This window comes from Xiphophorus hellerii, chromosome 11 (genome assembly GCF_003331165.1).
Source record: "Xiphophorus hellerii strain 12219 chromosome 11, Xiphophorus_hellerii-4.1, whole genome shotgun sequence".
Lineage (NCBI taxonomy): Eukaryota > Metazoa > Chordata > Actinopteri > Cyprinodontiformes > Poeciliidae > Xiphophorus > Xiphophorus hellerii.
The window spans coordinates 20,207,426-20,222,691 of NC_045682.1; the positions used below are offsets into that span (position 1 = coordinate 20,207,426).

The following is a 15,266-nucleotide window of genomic DNA, read 5'->3' on the forward strand; positions in this document are numbered from 1 at the left end:
GCCTGTGGATGCACTGATCTACAGACTGGCTGCATACCAGCTGTTAAACTGGCAGGATTATGAAATTAACAGTGGGATACACCATATAGCAATTTGTAAAGTTACATAAATAAAATGTTTCCTGTGGTTTAGTAGATTTTGAAGTTCCACATGCAACATCCAAAAAATAAATAAAAAAATGTAAATACATGAAATCCATCCAGTCTTACGATCTTTGATCCATGTCAGATACGAGGACTAGAGCTGCATACTTCTGTTTTAGATGGCTCAGAGTCGTCTCTTATGGTTTATGGTGACAAACTTTGTACTTTGGCTTACTTATTAGAAAAGGGAACTTAAGAAAAGAGTATTTTTGAGAAGTTGTTTTTGTCGTCTTGTACTGTTGAGTTCATAGGTCACAACAGTTCAAAAGAATAAAACTATCTTCTATTTTGTACGCTGATGTTTGAGATGGAAAGTTCTTTAAGGGAATTGACCCAATGTTCAACCCATTTTTTGAATACTGACAGTTGTCCAAATTTACACAGGAATCTCCTAATATTTCACTTTCTTTGTCAAGGGATCCATTTTTTTTGTTCTATATTTAATCATTGCCTATCATTTATTCACCAAACTCTGCTAGTATCTTGTTTTTAAAAATAATATGACACTCTATTCCTGTTACACCATGTTATGCTAAAATAAAAATGAACCAATTTACTGATAACGATGTCTGGAGGTGTGTTAGGAACAGGATAAACAATCTTAGACAGACATGTTAAGGAATGCCAAGAAGGGGAACCAAACAAGACCATAAAAAAGATGACTTGCTGCTATTATGGCGTCTTCTGAGCTTGAGCTGCCAAATGCTAACACTGACAGGCTCAGTTAACTGCATGTTAGCTAACTGACATTTAAATGTTAATCACCAGATTAACAGTCTAACAAATAGAATGTTAATCTAATTATCAATTAAACTAACATTCTGTAATCCTGAGGCTCAGTTAGCCTAATCTTAACATTAGCTTAACATTCAAATAGCCTAACAGTCACTTAGCATGATCTTCGGTTAGCCTTTGTTATGTTAGCCTATAAAAACATTTGTGGACATTTCCACCAACAGCAAAGTTTATTTTGGGCTTCATACACTTTTTTGGTGAAATCAGGGTACATCATTGAATTTGAGAAAAGTACAATAAATTAGCAAAAATAGAAGGTTATGGCTAGCCTGGTAGAGATCAAGGCCAAACCATATGTCTGCAAATTTCAGACCTCAAACCAAGTACTGAAGTACTTAAGTACTCCTATAGGATGCGTCTGCTTAAACAAAATACATAAAATCTAATCTAATAAGCTTTATTCAAAAGGCATGTTAAATACAACAGCCCTGATCAATGTGCTGTACAATAAACTGCCAAAAAATTAAAGGAACAAATTATAACAGAAATAGATTATAATGGCACAAACAGGAAGAGAGAGGAGACAATGCCCAAACACTTGTAACACAGCTGAATCAAATGGTTATTAGCAGAACCCTGTCAAACCTACCTGCATGCAAGGGATGCAGTTCAGTCATTTGATCCAGGTGTGTACAAATCTAAAAGTTGCAGGACAACACTTACACCAGTCCATTAACCTGTAGGATGGATGGATGAACATCAACGCCAAGTTGCTGAGCTGATGGAAAGCTGGCAGCTATCAACTAGGAAGCGATATCTGAGCCTTTCTGAGGGCTGGAATGAAAACAGGCGTGTTCTCGCACAGCCTTGACCTTCAAGGGAAACACACAGCAGCACTGCAGCAAAGGACATCACAGCTGTTGAAGGAAGATTACCCGTCAACTCAACAGCTCTCTGGGGTCTCTTTGAACATCTTGCATTTTAGTACTTGTAATGCATTATGCTTCACATGATATCATTCTGGAAAAGCCAAGCAACCTAATCATACTGGGCTTTTCACTTTTACTGCCAGCAGGAGAGTTCCAGACATCCTTCACACACCTGATGCAGACTTTTATGCCAACGATAAGCGGATGCAACCTTCTGCCCAGCACGACAGATAAGACCAGATATTTGCACATGCTGTTGAAAACCATGTTTATGTCTCACTGTCTGGTTTTAGATCAGACTAAACATTTCCTGATTCACTGAATTGCCAAAATTGGCTACGTTGTAAAATGACGTGCAAGATAATTTGTATTGCTTTGTTCAGCATGGGAAGTTTACATACAATAAAGGTTACTGTCCCTTTAAACAATCTGTAAAACTCCAGCTGACATCGTGGCTCTGTAAGCTTTTTTTGAACACAATATTTGCATGTATTTAAATACAAAAACTGCAGACACACCAGTTGCTCGTGTGACATCATGAGAAACTCAAAGGAAATCAGCCAAGATGTCAGGAAGAGAACAGTGGACCTTCACAAAGCCTGGTTCATCCTTGGGTACAATTGACAAACATTTATATGCAAGTATAATATAAAAGCCAGGAAGGAGAGAGGTCCTGTATTTTAAAGATGAATGTGTTTTGGCGAAGCCATTGCTTCAAGAGCGATATAAAAATCAAACTACAATTAGTTTTTCAAGAGATGTCCCGTGACCTAATGAAACTAAAAGTAATAGACATGAAATTAGAGTGTGAATAATGTTTAAAATTGGTTAAATACAACGGTCAGAATTCTACATAGACACTGTCTTTACAAACCCAGAACAATGATAACTAGAAGGCACCTTTTAGCCTCATCCCTAGTTTCGGTCCTCTGACTGGAGGAAGGGATGGATATTGTTTGCAATGCTGGCCGGAGCTACGTGTCCAGCATGGAGAGAGGATTTAATCTCTGCAAACAGCCTGAGGTGAGTTCTCCCTGGGTTGGTGGACAGGGAAAAGGGATGGGCCCCAATCTGTTAAATCACCACCCTGACCTTTGACCTGGCTGTGGCCACTCTGGGTGATGACTCGACACGCATAAACCACTCCCCCAGCGGTGAGCATTAATACATGCACAGGCACAGCTCAGAGGCACACCTGTGATATATCGCCGTTGGTAATAAGGACAATGACCCCAATCATCAGAGGGAGAGGAAATGGAAACAGGGGCCCTGTTGCTCACCAAGGATACATTTTACTGTGCGCTCTGTTACGGGATTGAAGTTTCAGCACATCACCTGTAATGAAGTCCAGCAGAGGCTCAGATTAAAAGTACAAATCACATATAAAAATTTAAAAAAACAGCTGATCTGAGTAACCCCCATTTCAGACGGCAAAGCTACCCTGAACTCAATCTCTGCCTGACTCCAAGGAAGATGCGTGGTAGCAGCACAAGGTGGATGAAAATGTCAAAGATGTGATGAGAGAGGAAATTATAGCAGGTGTCCAAACTCTAGAAACTCAGGCAATATTCATTTCCCTACACACGGGGTGCTCCCCTCGCAGGGCACCGCCGCGTTCTTCACGCGATGTTTCCGCTGCCAGTGAGTAAAATGTCAAACCTGCAGATGAGCATCACCTCACGGATCCATGAAACCACCCATAGAGGAAAAGAGAGGGAGAGAAAAAGAGAGAGAGGGGAATCTTGGGGGGGAAAAATATGACTAAACGAATGTCCGCCCGGAGCACCGAGGGGAAGGTCACTCATTAAAAGCCACGTTTTGGTCAGCCAAACGTGGTTAAAGTGACTCAACGTGGTGATGTGAAGCTGCGACAGGAGTACAGCTTGACCTCTGACAGATGATTCCTTATTGAGCAAATGGGAGTGACGGGGGCAGCTGGACAAGCCCCATGAGGAAAGCAGCAGACAGACCGGGGGTGACCGTCCACAAGCAGACGTACGGCCGAGCACCGTGAACGTTTGCATGGTGACACGTTGATGCAACGTCTCCTTCCTCCCGATCCCTTTTCATTTGACATGGCACAGTGACTGTACATTTAAAGTTCAGACTGTCAGCTTTAATTTCAACAGTGTGTACTCACTTCTGAGAAACTGAGTTTATTTACTGTGGGGACAGTAAAATTACTCACACTTATGCATGACAGAAATTAACTTCAAAACATTGTGCAAAAGGGAAACGATGAATGTGCAGCACTCTGTGAATGACTACAGGCATCTTCCCACTTCCGGGAGTTCCTTTGGATCCCGATTATACACTCAGAAACACTAAAGGGACCAAATGAAGAAAGAAAAAAAATCGAAGGCCATGTCCGAAAATTGCTTCAACTCCTCAGTCATTCAACCACGGCAGCTGTAAAAGCCTCCATTCATTTTGTAATCTCTGTCATTTTACATCCAGAGCGCTGCGAGCGCCGGGCCAAAACTGTTAATGCACCGCCGCGCAGATAGGACTAATTGAGCTCGGTCTTCATTCATATGCACGTTCCCACTGTTCGAGCAGAATTCCCTCTTCAGCTCACTCCCAACCTGGCTGAGGTTTCTAAAAACGGCAGAAAAGCTTAGCGCCTGTGACAGCAGACGTCACGCCGGAGGAGAGCAACTTTGATGAAACCCGTGCTTTTAGAGGCCTCCTTTGTGAGCGGGGAGCGATTCACGCTTTACAAGATAAATCATCCCACCGGCAGCCGGCTTAGACTGTGTACAAGCAGATAAGGTTGCCAAGGAAACCCTCGTGGAGAACCTTGTTGTTTTTTTTTTTTCTCCCCTCCTCTCTATCAGTGCAAACAATTAATACCCTATCCCTGCAGAGAGGAGAGAGACAGACGTAGGAGGCAGACATAAATCCCCAGGTGCTTAGCACAAGAGCACCACTCTGTCCCTTCCGCTGGCAGGATGAGGACGAGGTAAAAAAAAAAGAAGTCACAAATGGATATTGGGCAGAAGGACACAGAGGGATGATGTATGACTCACTGTACATTAACTCAATGAGGGAACAGCATTTTAGTCCATAAATGTAATGTGCACGCATGCATGGAAACACGTCACTAATGTCTTTTTAATGAATGTAATGAATGTGTAATCATTAAAATACTATCTGCTGGTGTATTATTTCCCACTGACAAGTGTATACAGATGATAAAAAACAGCAGGATTTCACACAATTTAAAGTTTTGTTGTTTTTACATGCACTGAATAAGAACAACTACTACTTATTCAGCTTTGTTTGTGTAACAGCAGAGGAACGTTTGAATATTTTTGAATATGTACAACCTGTTAAATGTCATATCATGCTTGTAACAGTAGCACCGCATACAGGCAGAACTCCATCTACGATAAAATTAACTACTGCTGTTGACTGGAATAACGCCATCGCATGTACGGTGTGGCTAACTGGTAGTACACGGCTCCTTTTAAATATGTCATTTTGGGCTGAGGTAGTTGATGATGCAGAAGCCCTACAGGAAAAATTCTTGGGATTTTTATTGTAATCTTATACCTGCGGCATATCAGGAAACTGCAGTGACAGCATTATCCTTTCCTGCCACTTTTCTCTCTTTATCATTATGTCCCCACCGATCTATGACTTTTTGTATCTGAGAAACCACTAGCATCTATCAGGTGTGGGCATTAATAAGTGCATTTACAGCCCATCATCCAACTGGGTAAACAGGATATCAATATGTGGAGAGTGAATGCGTGATGTCTGAATTATAACAGCCTACCCCACCACACTTGATCAAAAGATCTAATCTGTATTTGACACTGATCAATTTCCTTATCTGACAGACATCACCGTCTGCAGATGGAAGCCCATTGTGGTAGGGTTAATTTCTATCTTGATTAAATATTTCACAGCAGAATAGCAAACAGAAAAAGTGGTCATGACATGTTTTTTGTTTTTTAAAAAAATTAATTAAAATCTGTTTAAGGTTTGTTCACATCAATTAGTGGGATCTCAGACCAGGACGACAGATGAGCCGACCTGCTGTGGAGCCAGCAGAGACTCCGACCAGTCACAGATCAATGCTCCAGGGCCCTATCCATTACTGACATCCAATTATAGCAATGGACGCCCGCTTAGCACTGCTACTAAGTGCTTTAGTCTTTTTATTGACTAGCTGTCAACAGGCTACACATAGTGAAGCCACCGGCTAATAATCAGGCATTGATCTATTCCCCATGTCAACATCAACAGTGAGAGGCGGTTGCCAGGGCAAAAAAAAAACGAGCCCACCGCACTACTAAGATGCATCGCGTCCCCTCAGCCGTCAACCAGGCGCTACGTTTCCCCGTCACTCTGCTCAGTTAATTAGGAAGCTCATTTTGTACAACTTTGATTAGTGCTGAACCGCAATGAAAGTAATTACCCAGCACATTAACCAAGGAAGGAAATTAGCTTCGATTGTATAAAAAAAAAAAAAAAAAAGATCTAAGCTAAGCAAATACTGAAAGCGATAAAAGAAACGGGTCACAAAGCTATGGGAGTTTACTCTGAGCTGAAACCGAGGCGCTGCTGGTGGCAGGTGGCGATTGTGTCTGCCGCCGAGATATTGATTAATTACAATCATTAAGTGGTTAGAAAGTCACCGCATCTCACCTGGTGGAAGGGCTGGAACCGGCTGGCTGATTAAAATCAATCAGAGTCGAAAAGCTGCAGGAGGCCGCGCTTCCCGCCGCAGCGGAGAATGCTAACAAGCTTCAGTGAACTGCAACTTGTTCCGTCGCGGTGATGACGCAGACCCAAAAACGGAGGCCTTCAGTACTCGACCGTCACAGGTTTGAGTCCCGGCCTATTGACCTCTGCCGCGTCCTCCCGCTCTCACAAACCGCTTTACTTTCAAATAAAGGCCAGTAGGGCATACCAGTCAAGACTCCCGTTTTGGCCGGGAAACTAAATTTTGGCCGTAAACATCGTGTCCCCTCCACTCTGACGTCAGTTCCGTCAACTTCCCCTCTCTTCCGTTATTCAACCGCCACGCTCTTCCGTTATTCAACCGCCACGCTCTTCCGTTATTCAACCGCCACGCTCTTACGTTTGTGTCCCGTGTTCTCCAGTCCAGAACTTGACAGGTATGCAGTAGAGCCAAAAAATCCTTAAAACAACAACAACAACAAAAACGTAAGGCAACTGGTTCTTCATTTCAATGACTTTTATTATTCAAAAATACAGCACAAAAATACACAGAGAAAATATGATTTGAACACAGTGTGCACCTCAATGGAGTCTTCATACAGTATTAGTACAGATTTAAAAGCTACTGTTAGTATTGTTAGTAGTTGTTTACATTAAAGTTACTAGCATGGAGGAGCAACAGGATCGCCTCTAATATAGCTCTGTACACTTCATCATCAGATCTTTACATGGGCCGCATCCTGTCCACCAACAAGTATTAAATACAGCTGCTCACACACACACCAAAAACAAAACAAAAAAAACCCGACAGATATATGTATAGCTCAGCCAAGGTCTCACTTTTGCTGCTGTTTGGGAATAAGTAATATAAAACTTCATATACTGGCACCAGAACACACACACAGCCAGGAAACATAGCAAAGATGACATACACTGTGCTCTTCTGTTTTACACAGAAGAGCACAGTGTGCTCTTCTGTGTAAAACGCACACACACACACACACATATTTAAAAACAGAATATTTGATGCTTCGTTCATTCAGTTTTGTTGGTACTTCAATGGGTAACTTCAATATGGAGCCAGAATCTATTTGTTTTCTAACAGAAAGTACGTACAATTTTTAAATTATCTTTGCTGTAATTCATTTTTTTTAAAAGCAACTAAAAACAAAGAATCGAAGCATAAAAAGCTAAAAACAGACAGACTGAGACCTCAATAAAAGACAAAAGCCAATAGAGGAAAGAGGAATCAGTGTGTGTCGCATAGGCAAGGGCTGCTTCCTGCTATTGTCAATGAAAATTCTGTTATACTGTTCAAATAATTTAACCTTTACTGGGAGGCCAGGGTGCCTGACATTCCCTCTAGAAACATCAATTGTTTCTAGAGGGAAACAACTGATGTTTCCCTCAATCAAACAATTGATTGATTTCCCTCAATCAATCAATTGAGGGAATTTTCTTGGCCAAATTTTTAACCATTCGTGACTTGTGGTCAGGGGCCGAACAAAATCGTTTTGAGGGCCACACTTTGAACACAGCTGTATTAAAACCATCAGAATATTTTTAGTTTATAATCCTGTGTAACAACCAGGGAACTGTGCTGTTTGTCCCAGCCCATGTCTACAGCAATGATTACAGTCCTCAGAAAGCAACAGCCATGAAGAACGCACAAAACACAGTTTGACCATTTCAACTAAGGCAACAAGGCAAGAAAGAATTGGATCAAAAAGAGGTTAACCGAAGGGAAGAGTGTAAGGCCGGAAAAAAAGGATAGAACAAGGCATCAAAGAAGAAAACAACCAGAAGTTTGCGCTTTGTACTGTTTGTCCAAAAAGGTGGAATCCAGATGAGAAGTTAGGCTTTTAGAGAACGGAAGACAGGAGTAGCAAGGACTCGGTTACATAGGTTAAACTGACTGACTGTGCCCTGAGATTGGAAACAAAGGTCAGGTTTTAATGTAGAGTGAAACAGTATGCCGCATTCCGCTCTGTGGGAAACTCCTTCATCCTGCCGTGATTACCATCCTTCATTAAAATCTCAAATTAATGCTACATCAGCCCTGATCGGTTTCGTATCGACCGCAGGGAGAAGGTTAATCAAGGTTCCGCCTCCTTGTGGCGCAACAACAAATACATGGGATTACACATGCCGCACAGCCAGATAAACCAAGGGTTGCCCCTTTTGTCTTGTTAATTTGGCGTGTATGGATGTAAAAAGGGGTTGTGGTGGGGGTGCCAGGGCTTATATAGTCAAACACAATCAAAGCTGATTGCTCAGTGAACCTTGTTGTCTAGCTGTTACCCACACTCCCCTAAGAGCCTCAGAGGAAGAATGGAGAATGGATTTTTTTTTAGAGTTGGGTCAAGAACCAATCATCCATCCAATCACGATTCATGGAAACCAAAACCACTCCTTCCCCATCAGCCAATCCGGACCCTTTAAAGCCCCCCTACTTAAAGTCAAAGAAACACAACTGTCCATTAGCAAACAGCTGACTTGTAGAGACTCTTCAGGGTTGAAGTCAGTTTGTTCTCAGAGAACTGAAAAACAATAAATAGTTATATTAAATTATATCCAATCAGAAAGCCACAACCAATCAAAACTGGACAGGAAAAGAAAGAGTTAGAATTTGATTTAAAGAAATGGTAAGTTTCCAGACGTCTGTTTACACACACACAGAGGCATGCACACGGCTGTACAGGGTGCCGACTAAGGGGATGGTTGTGTTTTAAACAGTATATCTACAGCAAGAGAAATCAATGTAAAAGAAAAACAAAACATGCATTCAGTTATGTACAATAGAATTTGTATATTGACCATTCTTGCTTTTATATATCCACACTGATTCATTTCCTGGGAGAAAATCCAGGACATTAAATGCATAAGTGTTTTTTTTCTTTTTCTTTTTTGTTGTCGTCGTTTTGTATTTGATAAAAAGTTAATGTGCTCTATTTCCAGTACAGCACATCACCAACACAGCAGAGCCATGTCTTCATAGTAGGACCTTCTCGTTTTGTAGATGCTGTCGAGCGAAACCGCTTCATTTTTTTTTTGTTTGTTTTTTTATAACTGGCGTTTTGTCCAGGGATCCTTTTCTAGACGATGGAGCCGTCCCTGTTCTGGGCCGGGGTCATGACGGGAATGGCCCCCATGCGGCTGAGGTTGGGGCCGGCCATTCTGGCGGCGGTCGGCGGGGGCAGCGGGGCCTGACTCGGCGGGCGCTCGTACTCTTCGGTGGATGGGATCTTGTCGTACTGGGACTTCATGGAGTACTGCGATTTCAGTGTGTACTCGTGCAGGTTGGATGGCGACATGGACCCCAGGGACGAGCGCTGGCTGCCCATCTGGCTGAAGCTGCGAGTGCTCGAAACGCGGCTCTTCGGTGGGGGGACGTCCTCTCTGGGGGGAAGCACAGACAAAACATTCATGGCATTTGCATGTTGGACAAAATTAATACTTATATGCTCTCTAATGTTGCACCATTTTTAAAGGACGAATATTATTCACGGTTCCATCAAATGTGGCAAACCTAAAGCAGGAAAGGAAATTCAGATCACCACCACCACCTCATTTGACTGCTGATGTTCTTTTTCTAACCAGATGTAACGGGACATACATCTTCCACCAAAGTTCCATTTTTGTCTTGTTAGCCCACAGAATATTCTGCTAAAAGTCTTTAGGAAGTTCTTTATGGTCAGCAGTGGTTCTGGCCTTTGAAATCTCACATGGATGCCATATTGAGCCAGGCTGTTTCTGACTGCCTTTGACCTTAAAGCTGTAGTAACTTTTGTGAAATAATGTTGTTTTTTTCATATATATACAGTACAGACCAAAAGTTTGGACACACCTTTTAATTCAATGAGTTTCCTTTATTTTCATGACTATTGACATTGTAGATTCACACTGAAGGCATCAAAACTATGAATAACACATGTGGAAATATGCACTAAACAAAAAAGTGTAAAACAACTGAAAATACCCCTTATATTCTAGTTTCTTCAAAGTAGCAACCTTTTGCTGTGATTACTGCTTTGCACACACTCTGCATTTTCTTGATGAGCTTCAAGAGGTAGTCACCTGAAATGGTTTTCACTTCATAGGTGTGCCCTGTCAGGTTAATAAGTGGGATTTCTTGCCTTATAAATAGTCATGAAATTAAAGAAAACCCATTGAATTAGAAGGTGTGTCCAAACTTTTGGTCTGTACTGTATATATATACAGTATATATATATATATATATATTTTTTTTTTTGTGTGTGTGTGTGAAATCTGTCACCATTTGTAAGAGTATGGTCATGACACAGAAAAATCTGTGAAAAAAACCCACCAAATACACCAATCAGTCAGAAATAACCAATCAGACTCAAGGGGAGGGTTTTAGCGCTGCCAATCATTTTTGTATTACGGGAGGCTCACACCCCCTTGATCTCTGCTATGCTACAGATTCTACCCGATAGCAGAATGCTTATGCTAGTTGCCATGGAAACCAATGACTACAGATCTCCACCATCAGCCCATTTAGCAGCAAATATACGACAATGATTGACAGCGCTAAGCTCCTCCTCCTGGCTTTGGTTGTTTTTGGTCGAAAGCGGTGAATTTTTTCAGATGGCAATAGCAGCTCAGAGAGGCGGATTGGATGGATCTTTCCACAAATCATGCATGGTGAAATTTTTAACAAATATGGAAAATAAATTTTTTTTGTAAAAGATATATACTGCATCTTTAAAGAATTCCACCTGATTTTTTTAAGGAGATACGGGATTTTTTTGTTTTTTTTAGAGTGCAGGAACCCTGCCATAGAGCCTAGAGGAGTCATTTCAAGAGTAAAACATGGCTGGACTCAATAAAAAGGAGACAGATAATTGGACAGGGCGAATCTAACTGATGGAGCCGTGTCTGCACTGCTAAGTCACAAACATTGTGTAACAGCCTACAGCTGTGGCGCACAGAATCCAAGTACAACTATGCCCTCTCCTCCCTCTGCCACCACATTAACAACTAATAAGCAGCAATAATCCAGTTAAATGCTCAATCAAACAGAGCCTCAGGGGCCACAGCTTGTTTAGTCCGTTAGCGTGGCACAGCAACGTGTCGGCGAATGTGTGGAAGAGAGACGGGACCAGAGGTCTAATCCTCTTTGTCCTCCACTGTGAGCAGTGTCACATCGTGGTGGTTCAGTCCGCGGCAGAGTGATAGCAGGAGAGCCCATGGGCCGGATGGAGCCGTGGACGAGCCGGAGGAGGAGAGAGCTTGATCTGTGGTGGGTGGTGGGGAGGCAGCCACAGGCAGACATGACACAGGATCCACAGAGCAAACAAAGCTTTCAAACTGATTACCACAGCTGTTTATTTGAGGAGAGGTGGAAAAAAAACGCTGATTGAGAAATAGCTTTTTGCATGGCTGCTGGAGACCTGCTTTACATTTCTTATGTATAAAACACAAAATTCAGTTGCTTTTATTCGACAGACCAGCTTAACATTTTCAATGGTTTTTGCAAATTAAAATCTGAAAAGTTTTTTGTTATGATGACCCTAAATAAAGTCAACTGGCTTCACAAGTCACCTAATGCCTGATTCACAGCAACTCTCCACACACCAACCGATTTCATCCACTAACATTCAGATGTCTGGTGGCTCTCGAAACCAAACGTGAGTTCAGAGCAAACAAACATGGCCGACTGGGAGGAAGCAATGGCGATAGTTTGACACGACGTCCACCAAACTTTCTGGTGCGCCATGGAAGTGGTTTTGTCTTTTGTGTATTTTTGGATTCCACTCCGTATTTTTGTCACATTCAACAGGCTGTGTAGTCGTTTGTTGTCCAGGACACACCACATACGCTGCTACATTGGGTTAAGTCGATCAAACTTGTTGAATATCCCAGATTTTAGACGGGAGCAGTCAGGATGAAAATAGGAATAAAAATTGTCCGGTGTGAGACAAAGGCTTAACTTTTTGCTAGACTTAACTAGCACAAAGAGTCAAACTGTGTGTTATTTAATTTAAGTGCAAACACAATTGTTGTGGTAAGGACTCAGGTTTGTTTCTAAAAACCACGTATCCATAGTTACATGCCGATTTGTGGTGGCCTATCACTTTAAATCCTTGTTGAATACACTAAACTTCACTTTTACAAGGAACTGGGCAATTCCCCCAGTTCAAATTAAACTCCATCTGGGAGCCAACCTCCTGGACGTTTTGGATGCCGTACCTGATCTCGTTGCAGATTTCCTTCTCGTACTTCTTGTTCTTGCGAGCGCGGCAGAAACAGTAGAGGATGATGGCGAGAAGGAGCAGGATCAGGAGAATGGCTATGATGGATCCTGCGATGATGCCTCCAGTGTTGCGTGCTGGGACACACAAGAAGAAAGAGTTTTAAAAACGTCATGTACAAGTAATATGGTAAAAAAAATTATTTTTTTTTAAAAGTATGTTTTGCTCTTCAAATTAAAAAGAAAAAATGACAAAATCTGTGTTTTACTTCAAGTGAGTGGGTAAAAATGTTGAGCTCAACACAAATACATTTTTCATATACTGCTTTCCAATATTGGCATTCTAGTTTGAATAAAACATCAATGCTTAGTGATCTATTGCAACAAATCATTAAATTTCAATGTGGGTGTCCTTCCACTGATAATAACAGTACCGTTAGAGGTACGCAATTATTTTTGTACCGACATCGTTTTCTGTACGTGAACTTTGATCTTCTGGATCTCATGTGCATTAAGTTTTAAATTAAGGTAAAACCCTTCAAGTACACGCAAACCTTTCACCACAAAATTTATATTTGATTTCCTTGATTTAAAAGAAAGTGCACTTTCTTGTTTTTAACAGGTCAATGCTCTGATAAACCTTTTGCCTTATTGAAAGAGAAATCCTTCATAAAGAAGCTTAAAACGCCCAGCCAGCCTTCATACGATTTGTCAAAGTGCTTTCTCTTCAGCTTCCGCTGCATTTTGTTATGGTACCAGTGAACTTTATGGTGCAGAGTTGTGAAGTGGAAGAAAAAAGCATTAAAGATTTATAGATTTTAAATACAAGTGTACTGAAATTCAGAAAAGTGTGGCGTACATTCCTGTTTAAACCCCTTTACTCTGATGTTCCTAAATAAAATCCAAAGCAACTAATACATTCAGAAGAATCTTAATTGGTAGAGTCCTCAGTTTATCTGTAGAATATCTGAAACTATTTAATCCTGTGCTTCCACTTATAACTCCTCTCATTGCTTTATCTTAGTTTATTACAGGAATCTGCAACCTACATAGCACAAAGAGCCATTTTGTCCTCACTCCAGCTAAATAAACTAGAGCCAAAAATGTTTCATGATCTTTTGAAAAAAGACTGGCTGAGAAAATATAATTCATGCTTTCATTTGTTAAAAGAATAAGCTAATAGAACTAAGACAGTCTAATGTTAAAATATAATTGTCCTGGTCATACAATGTGAATTAAGTGTGATCTAAACAATCAATACTCCATGGACAGAAAAGAAAAAGTTTAAGGAGTGTAAAAACTTTGCTGAGACACTGTCTGTGGATACAAAGTTAATGGGGAACCTACGTGGGGTCACTTGGAGATAGAGGTTGCACTCCTCTGAGCCAACGCGGTTGCTAGCCACGCAGCGGTAGCTACCAGATGCACTGGCAGAAACGTTCCTCACATTGACGGTTCCTTCCACGGGGTCTGATTAGGAAGCAAAAGCACAACATCCAACCGATTACAGATGAAAATCTAAGCGGAGCGGTGACTGATGGTCGGCCGGTAAAAATGTGAAATTACCCATCACAGCAGTAGAAGGCAGCAGCTTGCTGTCACTGGTTTTCTCCCATTTGTATTGCATTGGCTTGGTTCCCTCTGTAGTTGAGCATCTCAGCACAATGTTTTTGCCTTCCTCTAGGGTACCTTCAGTAGAACACTTTGGCTTTGATGGCCGCACTGCAAAAAGGAAGAAAAAACAACAAACACATCCAGATTAGAATGAGTTAAGTCTTTCTCCGTTTTCCATGCTCTGTGTACTCTGCAAAAACGCAAAATCTTACCAAGTCATCTTTGTGTTGTTTCGAGCACAAATATCTTAGGATGGTTGAAATAAGTCAAAACTAACTTACAAATAACTTTTCAGTAAGATATAGGAGCTTTTTTTAGAGGAATGAAAACACAAAACTCCATTCTTCCATCTGCTTTAAAGGAGCCCTGCTTAATTATTTTATTACATAAAGTGTTATAATCATATATTTATCATATGCTATGCTACTAATGTCATATTAGTGTGTGTAACTACTTTTATAATAAATGTTTGTTTGTTTTTTTTGTGACTCCAGGAAGAGTAAAAGCTCATGGGGTTCCAAATAAACAAAACTAAACAATCAAAATAAAAATAATTCCTTAATACTGATGAAAAAGTACAAGTTCCACTGGCAGGTTATTTTAGTTATAACATGGGGAAAAATGTCTTGTTATAAATGAAAAAAAATCTGCCAGTGGAACAAATACTTTTTCATGAATATTAAGAAATTATTGACCTAAAACCATCTCCAATATCTTGCTGAAGTTACTTGTAAGCTAGCTTTGTCTTATTTCAAAAATACCAAGATATTTGCGCTAGACAACCAGAAACGCTTGGTGAGATTTTGTGTTTTTGCAGTGTGCGATATGTGTATGAGCTCCTTGCGGTTTTAAAACCCAACTCCCCCTTCTGGCTCAAACAGCAGTCATCCGCTGAACGAAAGCAGTAATCAGAGAAATTGATACAGCTGCCGTCGTTAC

At 41.0% G+C, this 15,266-nt stretch overlaps 1 protein-coding gene across 1 annotated transcript in view; it reads right to left on the reverse strand.

The window, feature by feature from the left end:
- Positions 1-6,998: 6,998 nt before the first annotated feature.
- The window catches only part of cxadr (CXADR Ig-like cell adhesion molecule), a 47,741-nt gene continuing 39,473 nt past the window's right edge, over positions 6,999-15,266 (reverse strand). The window contains exons 4-7 of the mRNA XM_032576407.1: positions 14,280-14,435; positions 14,061-14,183; positions 12,713-12,851; positions 6,999-9,898 (exon numbers count right to left, since the gene is read on the reverse strand). Coding sequence (XP_032432298.1) covers positions 9,595-9,898; positions 12,713-12,851; positions 14,061-14,183; positions 14,280-14,435 — 722 coding nt within the window. The 3' untranslated portion in view covers positions 6,999-9,594. The remainder of the gene's footprint in view (positions 9,899-12,712; positions 12,852-14,060; positions 14,184-14,279; positions 14,436-15,266) is intronic.